We start from the raw sequence: 9933 nt of genomic DNA on the forward strand, positions 1-9933 counted from the left end.
CTACGCACGTACTGCTTTATAACATAACCCCCAGAATTGCAAAATGCTGCAATGTACTTTATCATGCAATAATATTACGCCGGCCTAAATGTTCGAAATAGTAATGCTTTTGCGAATTACGCAATAATGCAACCTTTCACATTATTGAGAAATACATATAAATGTCCGCGTTATGGTCCAATTCGTCAAGTTGTCATGGCATTTAGATGTTTTGTTTACTATGTAGAAAAGCCTGCCCAGCACATGAATGGACTGGAAATCATACCCAATCATGATCCTGAATTATTAAAGAGAGATAAATTACGAAGAACCGTATCGAAGGCCTGAAATCAAGCACACGATTTAGGATGTTACGAATCCTAAGGGCCATACAATCGTAATTAGCAGTATTAAAGATCGTTGTGCTCAAAATTCTAATTAAACACATACAAAAATAATTCCTTAGCGGGCGGCTAATTTTTGAACTTTAACTCGTTCTTAAGCACAAAATGCACCGGAAAATGTATTCTTAAACTGCGGATCTTGCATTCTGATCACGTTAATTAGCTTTTAATAAAGGTTTCACGCTTGTGCTCAAAATTCTAATTTAAGGTGAATAACTAAGCACTAATTAGGCCATTCTTAAGCATGGAATGCACGGGATTTCTCATTCTTAAACAATTGGTCATTGATAAGTTCATCGAATACTATCTTTTCGCGTTGGAATCGTGCTTGTGCGCGACATTCTAATTAAAAGTCAATTTCGGGGGTCTTTGGGCGGTGCCCCCTCCCAAACGCACGGGGTGTGACACTTAAGAATGACGGTTTCGAAGGTTGGACACCCCCACCTACTCGCTGCCACCATCAGACCTTTTGTGCGCGATATTCTAATTAAACCTCACTGGGCTCTCGGACTATTTTATATAGAGTGAAATTTTGTCAGCGCTATCGGAGAGAATCACCTCAATGCTTCAGCTGAATTAACCACGACGACATCCAAGCAGCTCCAATCGCAGAGCGGCATTAGCATACCGTTCAGTAGGCTCAATGCGTACTACCGTGGCCACCACACTCTCGTCAAACAGGTTAGTGACCGGGGTGTTTCTATCAGTGTTACCGATGAACACCTGAAATGAATCCCAACGCAATAAACGAAGATTTGTATAAAAATAGCCTACTTGTAGTAAAGTCTAGGACCAAAACTTCAAAAAAGTGGGCGTTCTTAGCTGACGGGGTCTTCCTTCGAAACAGAATTTCAACAAACCGTAATAACTGCATAAAGTAAACTGCTTATCTTGGGTGGGCACTCACTTTTCTGATCATTCTCAGCGATATTATAGACATAATGACCTATTATAGACATTATAGACATACTTTTCTGTTTCAGCTTCAGAGCGTTTTGCTATTTTGGGACCAAAATCTGGACTAAATTGGACTAAATTGGAAATTTTTCGTGGACGAAATTGAACGATAGAGTTGGTGAATTTGAATGAAAAATCTTTTAAAATAGCTGAGAAAACTAATCAAAAGCAGGACATGCTTTTTTGTTCACACGTGGTATAATCAGACGCGATTTCAAAATGGCTAAATGGTTGCATGAGCATGGAACCGTAGAAAGTCGTAAATAATGAAGTTATCATATTGCGATAAAAGCCCAAACAAAATATAAGGGAAACAAACCTTTACATTTTCTTTTCAAAACTGTTTTACGAACGAAAGCTAAATGTAGCTTACAGCAAGACTAAGTAAAGATTGATGTTTACCTTGATGTTTCCGTTTCCATCCGTCACGTGTTCACGGTCGGATGAGGGCTGCTTCTTATACGCCACCTTGTACGCAGTTACATGCGAACCGCGGCCGGCGCCTTGTGTGGTAACCCCAGACACCACTGTACTCTGGAAGAGGTCCACCTCGATCCAGGGATTGGCGTCGTCACTGTACACAGAGTGAAGAGAGGATGAGGAACAATGAAATAACGATACTCCGCAAATCTGGTTGTGGAATGGATTTGAAAATCAAATATTATTATTGAAACTCGTTACAGTGTGCGATTCAAATGCGCATGAGTCCGGGTTGGGCTTTGGCCGGGGATGATAACTTTTTATTTATAATGGAAAGGAGAACCATTGCAAAAAAAGAAAAACAATGCCAAACAAAATAAAACAAAACGTAGAGAAACAAAACCCCACTGAGGCAATTAGATGTTCATTAATTAAACACATTCAGGAGGGTTTTGTGGCATTGTAATGATACAGAGTGAATATGAGAGTGAAGTGTCAGGTGTGGTATTTCCCTTTGATACTGTAACAAAGACTCTGTTCGCCACGTGCAACACAGCGGTTAAGTCCCAAACATATTTTGCATTCCTTTAATACCTTTTCTGGTCGGGTGCACCTTACGGGTATATAAGGCCGGTGCGCGCAATTGGGCGTTGGTCATTCTTTCTTTTTGTTATCACACTGTTACGTTGAAGTTCCGTTTGCTGTGCGCTCTCCTCCAGCCACGCCACTGCACTGGTCTTATAGTTGTAAGTTTCACCCGATATTATATTTATCTGTTTTTATTAATTTACTCTTGGTTTATCTTTGTAAATAGTTATTGCGTATATTATCAAACTAAAATCTGGGAGGCGCCCCCGAATTCTGTCTTGCTCACTGTGTGTTTTCTTTGGTTGATGTTTTAATTAGTAGCCCCGCCACGCCCCGGCCTGCTCGGCCCGTTACAAATTTTGGTGGCAGCGTTGGGATCGTGGCACGGGAACCAGTCGGACCAGCTGCCGTAGTCGCCGTCAACTGCTCTGTTGACGACCGGACACGCTGTAATTTCCTGTATCCAAAGGTCCAAGGTGTCCTTATCTTGTGGTCTTGTTGTGCAGGCGTCAGTTTGTGTGTTCCAGCCGCAATAGGGATCCCTGGCCTCCACACATTCCTTCATTGTGGCGTACATGTGACATCGTTGTACCGACACCATCACGACACCGAACGACATCCCTACATAGAGGGCGCCCATCTCTGAGTGAAGCTCAATCCTTTTCAGTGGTTGGCACTGTCGATTAGGCGTAACACACAGGATCTCAATCTCGCAAGACGTGTCCGTACCCGGTAACCTGACTACCTTAGTGATCTTGCCGTCTTCTGTTCCGAGGAACATCACATGGTATGTCTCATATTTGCCTTCAACTATGTCCACGACGATGCGATCAAGCTGTGGTTTTTGTGGCTTGGACACGAACAGAGGCACTCGGTTGGATGGGACCACCTCACCGGCCATCAGCTGGTACTTCTGAGCGTCTTGAAGATTCCGACTCTGATGCATGTTGCAATTGAAATGAGGATTGGAGTTGATCTGGTTCGTCCAGGCCGAGCGCGAGTTCTGTTGGTATTTGAACGGGCCCTGGAAAGAAGCCTCAATGTGGGGCTCGAACCCACGACCCTGGGATTAAGAAGGGACCTTGCAAAGTTCTCAAGAAGTTTTCTGATGCGAACTACCTAGTCCAAGTACCGAGTACTACTCGCCAGCGTCAAGTCGTCCACTTTGACAGACTGAAGCCGTGTACTCTGAGGGAAGGCGACAATCCCGTGATCCAGGGCGAAAGTCAGGCTGACAGACAGCCAACCGGTTGGTCCGCAACTACCGATGGAGAATTCGCAAGCTGGACTGACTCTGACGATTTTGGCCAAGTCGTTGGGGACATTACAACCGGGGATCCAACTCAAGAGGACAACACCTTCTGTCATCGTCGGACCCGAGCTGGACGAGTAACGCGACCTCCCAACTGGATGAGAGACTTTGTAACTTAAATTCCCTGTTCTCTGTATCTTTTATTGTGATAAATCTTGTTTAACTGTCCCAAGTCATTAGAGATTCTGTGTAAAACCGTACCATTAATCATTGTGTAAAAAAAAAAAAAAAAAAAAAAAAGCAACATTACGGTGAATTTGGAATGTTAACATCTGTAGAGCACACACAAGATTTTTGTTTTATTACTGAGTAAAATTTTAGTTGACCCATGTAATTGTTTTCTAGTATATTTTCGTTAAACTTTTGGAAAAAAAACAAACAAGTTGAACAAGTGTTTTCAAAATATGCCGATATTGATAATATCAAAGATTTAATTGAAGAAGAAAAAACAAAAACCATAAAACGTTTGATAATGGAATTTTAGGGAAAAACTAAAAAAATCCTAGACATATTTAAACGTTAAAAGGTAATTTAATTATGGAATTGATGAAAGATTTACGACGTTTTTATGACATTGCTAAAAGTTAAGAATTGGAAAATTTAGTTTCATTTATAAACAAAGAAACTTTAAAAGCAGTTTATGGACTTTTAATTGATTAACGATGATAATAATTATTGAAGAATTAAATATTTGAAATTATAAAATTAATACAAGTTCTTTAGGTCCCACTTTTTGTAATAATTACTAAATTGTTGTTGCACAGACACGGGACGTGTCTTTTTGGAGCAGGAGGTGGTGTAACAAAGACTCTGTTCGCCACGTGCAACACAGCGGTTAAGTTCCAAACATATTTTGCATTCCTTTAATACCTTTTCTGGTCGGGTGCACCTTACGGGTATATAAGGCCGGTGCGCGCAATTGGGCGTTGGTCATTCTTTCTTTTTGTTATCACACTGTTACGTTGAAGTTCCGTTTGCTGTGCGCTCTCCTCCAGCCACGCCACTGCACTGGTCTTATAGTTGTAAGTTTCACCCGATATTATATTTATCTGCTTTTATTAATTTACTCTTGGTTTATCTTTGTAAATAGTTATTGCGTATATTATCAAACTAAAATCTGGGAGGCGCCCCCGAATTCTGTCTTGCTCACTGTGTGTTTTCTTTGGTTGATGTTTTAATTAGTAGCCCCGCCACGCCCCGGCCTGCTCGGCCCGTTACAATACCTACCTCGAGGCTGCCCATCCGTTGTCAATGTTGAGGCGTGCCTTCCGGGCTGGATATGTAGTGCTCCAAATACTGGACGCCGTGATGTGATCATCTTGGATTGTCCCGTCCTCCATACCAAGGGGTTGCAGACTGGAACACTCTGCTGGCAACAAATGAGTAAGCAAATGAAATATTTATTCATATTGATAGTTAAAAAAAAAAAAGTGATATTGAGAGAATGATAATTTGATCGTAACTGCAAATTTTACCTTACAAACATTACATTGATAGTAGGGCCTCGTTATTGCAAATAAGAAAAAGCCCCCCCCCCCCCCTCCTCCCTCGAATTGGGCAGTGAGAAACGTTTTGAATTTGGGAGAAAATACAATGAGCATGACAATACACCAATGGTTTTTCCGTTGTTTATCTTTGTTGGGTTTACTCTGGGGGGTGCACAAAAACACCTGAATGGATTTTCTTTCAATTGGGAGGAGTTGGGTAAGCAGCTTTCGATGAAACTTGATTAACGGTTAAGAGAATATATTTAAAATGTTCAAACTCAATGCTATAACCTTGTAATAGAACAGATCCATATGCTTATTAGTCAAATCTACGATATAGGATATCTTAAGACGACTTAAAGTAAGGCATGTTTTCACGAGTCAGATAAGGTGGGTTTCTTCGTACCAGCCGAAGTAGGTTTCTCCGTACCAGCTGGGGTAGGTTTCTCCGTACCAGCTGAGGTAGGTTTCTCCATACCAGTTGGGTTAGGTTTCTCCGTACCGGCTGGGGCAGGTTTCTCCGTACCAGCTGGGGTAGGTTTTCCCGTACCAACTGGGGTAAGAGTTAGATTGATAGTAGGGCCTCGTTATTGCAAATATAAAAAAGCCCCCCCCCCCTCGAATTCGGCAGTGAGAAACATTTTGAATGTGGGAAGTTGCTAGACTTGATGACAAGTCGTTAGAAACCCGTACTTTGTCCGTGAACTTCAGTTAAGTTCCATCGTAGCGGCTGGTATACGACTAGTACCTAATCGTATAATCTACGTTCTAGCACCATTATTCATATATGCAAGCAGTGAAATACATATGCAGTGCATATTTGCGGTGAGATCCAATCGCGCACCGCTATGCAAATGAGGTCTCATTGATTCATTCCGTTACATGTGGAGTTCTTCTCAATACGTCAGGGACATGTTTGCAGTTCTGGCGACGTTTCTAACGACCAATACTTTCGGCTTGCTCAATTGTGTATAGAAAAGAAATATATCATTGTGATAATGCAAAGAAACAAACATGAAACATATCTCATTTTAGCAGGCGTTTAACGACAGTTGCCGTCTTCGACGAACCTTGATATTCGGTAAACAACAAAAGTTCGATCTCAATACAATACATAACCTTGTGATAGAACAAACCCACATGCTTGTTAGTTATATCTAACGTATGGGTGATCGTAGGACGACCTACCCGCTAGGGTGGGTTGCCTCCTTCCCGGGCAACGCTTCCGTATCTCTTGCATGACTTGCTTCATCCAGTCATCCGGATTATCAGGATCAGGTTCCGGTGGGGGACCGGAGTAACACACCCTCTGCTGGCTCTCCACACCAACCAACAGCACTTTGGAATTAATTACATGGTCGCTCTATAAAACAATGTGGCTAATAAAATATCAACTTGGTATTTTTCACAACTATACGACAATCAAATAAAAAACAATTCATGTTTGAGGTGTAAGCCTACTGCATTACATGCGTCGCCTCTGATCCGGGGTTTCCATCCTCATTGTTTCACAATCATTTTATCCCAGTTCGTAAATATTTTAAATATATATATGGTAACCCCCCCCCCTCCCCCCGCTTAAATCTGGTTCCCAGACCAAAATATTCTAACTAATTATATTTGTTATGCTTGTTATTTTTTTTAAGTTGAGTTGATAATTGATATTCATTGGTTGCATTGAGTTTGAGAGGCGAAATCTCGTTCCCAGGGTGTTGAGCAGTACCCGCCTACCATTACCAGCTCTCTCACCCTGGTATTGGATCGATTGCACGTGCTTACATTTTTAACACGTATGCAAAGAGAAATATTCTGGTGCCTGCCTGTGCGTTACAATTGCGTTGGTTTTTGTATGCGGTGTCTGGGGTAAAAACAAAATCAATTCGTCGCGGCGTGGGTTACGAAAACACAATTGTTTTCAAAATCAAAATGTTACTTTCTTATCTAGCAATATGCAGTATCACATTTCATATTAAAAATGAGCAAATTGGAGAGAAAATAAATATTTTTGAGAAGGCGTGGATGTTATAATGACAATGATCGCAAACCCATGTAATGCATAATGGAAATAACAACACCGAGTACACGATATAAATCCATTTCTAGCCAATTGCGGTATCGAATCAGAATACAGGAAAACATGTCCTATCCAGGGCCTGCTTCTGGAAACGAGGCTGGAAATAAAATAAGCACTGGGGACGAGGTTGCGATTAACGAGCTTTTCTGTGTCATTTCCTTTTTGGAATCTGAGGACGGTTACCTATACGTGTAATCCAAAACTCGGCTTTGTCTTCATTTCGGCTTCGCCCACTATTTGGGTTCCTAACTTGAAGATTCCAGTTCAACATTAATACTGAGCTCAATGTTTTCTTAAAGAAATTCAAACTGTGTGATATACGAAGCATTTTTTTCTTAAATTTGATCGGAACATTAAAAGCTTTCAATTATAAAGTCCAAGCTGAGACGAAGCTGAGCTTTGAAAAAGGGTCGTCATGTTAATTTCAAGCCCGGTGGCAGCTGCCTGACCTACAATTTATAGACGTCCGGGCGGAATTGTGAGGTCAGGGAACCAGACTAGACGTTATTCACGATCCGAGGAAACCATTTCCGATCATATTTCCCGAATCTATTTCACAAATTGTAAACTGTTGAATAGGATGGTGCCATACTTGTGTATTTGACGTCTCATCCTCAAATTTGGAATGAATCTTTCATTTCTACTCTCAAGTTTCAAAACTGCAGAATTTACCTCGCTTTGAATTTGATATGGTCGACATAAGGTGTATTGACATAGTTGTAACCAAGTCAAATTTTTCTAAGTCAAGTCAAGTCCCAATTCAAATCTTAGCAAGTCAAGGCAAGTCTCAGGTCATTTTTTTCCAAGTCAAGTCAAATCTCGAGTCAATTGTTCACAAGTCAAGTCAAGTCCCAAGTCAATTGTTTTCAAGTCAAGTCAAGTCAAGTCTCGAGTCAATGAGTGACAAAGTGCCTTGTCTAAGGGCAGACGCACCATGAGCCCGCCAGGACTCGAACCCACAACCTGCAGCTTTACCCACAGACCACAAATAAGTGCCCTTAGCCACGAGGCCACAGCACTCAGACTACGCACAGCACAAACTTCACCATAACACACGCATAGCGCTGGTCGTGTACATAACATGTGGCAGGCTCAGGATGCCCAGCTATCGTGTGCTGGTTGCTAATTCACTATGTATATCTGAATTCTTTTCAACCGATTATGCTAGTGCGCATGTCAGAAAGTCAAATTTATTCGAGTCAAGTCAAGTATCAAGTCATGTCTGCCCAAGTCAAGTCAAGTCTCAAGTAAAAAGAAATGCGACTCGAGTCCGAGTCAGCGACTCGAGTCAACAACACTGTGTATTGATCTATGGAGGTTAAAAAGTGTTTATCTGCTAACAGAATAACAGAAAAGCTGATTGAACGTTTTGTAAAAATGCGTTTTTCTAATTTTCTGATTTTCTGCTACCGGAAAATTTGAAGCAGATTGAATGATTTGCTAAACTGCTGAGTTGTACTTTTCTAATGTTCTGCTATCAGAAATTAAGCAGATTAAAAGTTTTGCTAAAACGCATTTTTCTACTTTTCTGATATTCTGCTATACCAGAAAAATAGGCTCACGTTACTCCATCAGTGGCGGTTCAAAAGGGACATCTGCATTTCTGCTACCAGAAAAGCAGATCAAACATTTTGTCAGAAAGGCAAAAAAGTAGGAACATAAATTTTAGCAAAGCACTGAATTTGCTTTTCTGTTAACAGAAAAGCAGAAAAGTAGCAAAGCATTTTAACAAAACCTTCCATCAGCTTTTTTGCTTCTCTGTTGAGCTTTTGGACCACCATAATTGACTCCGAAAAACGTTTGTACAGAGTTTTAATTAATTTGAACAAAAATGTCGAAATTCTGAATACATTCACCAATAATGAAACGACGTGCTCTTTTGAAGTCACCGTCGTGCTAACAAGTGAGGTTATATTTTTGATTATTGGCCAACCAACATTATTGTTCAATTTTAGAAAAATCTGCCGACGTACTTGGAAATAAAGATAGGGACACAATAAACCTTGCTAACCCGAAGGGACTTTACAGGGTCAAACTTGATAAGGTTAATCATACTGCACCTAAGACTAAAATCCATTATACATGTGTATGTTACTAGTTTTATTTTCCATTTCCGTGGTTTAAAACTGGTAATATATGTAGCGGCCGCCGTTTTGTTTTGAAATCTTTCTGTTTAAATACACAGATTAATTTATCAAAATGACGTTTTATTTAATCGGCTGTGACGGTGATCATAAACATACACAAATTGTTTTCTTGTCAAACCAACACAGATCACCAAATTAAATCTCGACCGACTGTTGCAACTTGGGATTTCATGTTGTAAAATAAATGGGAGAGATGCACAGTGTATGCCCGATCCTGATCTAGCTAAGCTTGTCTGATATTGGCAGTCGGAGGATCGACGTACTCAAGGTGATAGATTATTAAATCTTACCTGCCATTGCTGACAACATCAGAACCAAAGCTGCTGCTCCGTTCATTGTCCAAGATGCAGGTGAATTCTGAGCACAATCAGCTGGGATGTATTTAACGACTCACACACCAACGCGAATTATCAAAAAAGGTAACTACGCACGTAGACTACAAAACAACAATGGGAAAAGAGCCTCGACTTAACACTTTACTGGAACCTTTCTCTGATTAATGCAATGAACGACACACACACCACACCAGCTTCGCATGTAGATTACTGAACGACGATCAGGAAAG

The 9933-nt window shown here is 40.8% G+C and overlaps 1 protein-coding gene across 1 annotated transcript; it reads right to left on the bottom strand.

Moving 5' to 3' along the window:
* Positions 1-959: 959 nt before the first annotated feature.
* LOC119724187 (EGF-like repeat and discoidin I-like domain-containing protein 3) lies at positions 960-9704 on the bottom strand. Its single transcript, XM_038195127.1, has 5 exons — positions 9659-9704; positions 6336-6485; positions 4888-5026; positions 1743-1914; positions 960-1106 (listed from the first exon to the last, which is right to left on the bottom strand). The coding sequence occupies exons 1-5, from the start codon at positions 9702-9704 to the stop codon at positions 960-962; spliced, it is 654 nt and encodes a 217-aa protein (XP_038051055.1).
* Positions 9705-9933: the final 229 nt, after the last annotated feature.

The sequence above is a fragment of the Patiria miniata genome, unplaced genomic scaffold, assembly GCF_015706575.1.
Source record: "Patiria miniata isolate m_02_andy unplaced genomic scaffold, ASM1570657v1 HiC_scaffold_1, whole genome shotgun sequence".
Classification (NCBI taxonomy): Eukaryota; Metazoa; Echinodermata; class Asteroidea; order Valvatida; family Asterinidae; genus Patiria; species Patiria miniata.

What these genes read in the sequence shown, in the direction of transcription:
- LOC119724187 (XM_038195127.1), bottom strand. Translation starts at nt 9,704, where the DNA reads ATGAACGGAGCAGCAGCTTTGGTTCTGATGTTGTCAGCAATGGCAG. An exon ending in AACGGATGGGCAGCCTCGAG is followed by an intron (nt 1,915 to 4,887) that starts GTAGGTATTGTA and finishes CTCTGTGTACAG; the next exon opens with TGACGACGCCAATCCCTGGA. An exon ending in ATGGAAACGGAAACATCAAG is followed by an intron (nt 1,107 to 1,742) that starts GTAAACATCAAT and finishes GATTCATTTCAG; the next exon opens with GTGTTCATCGGTAACACTGA.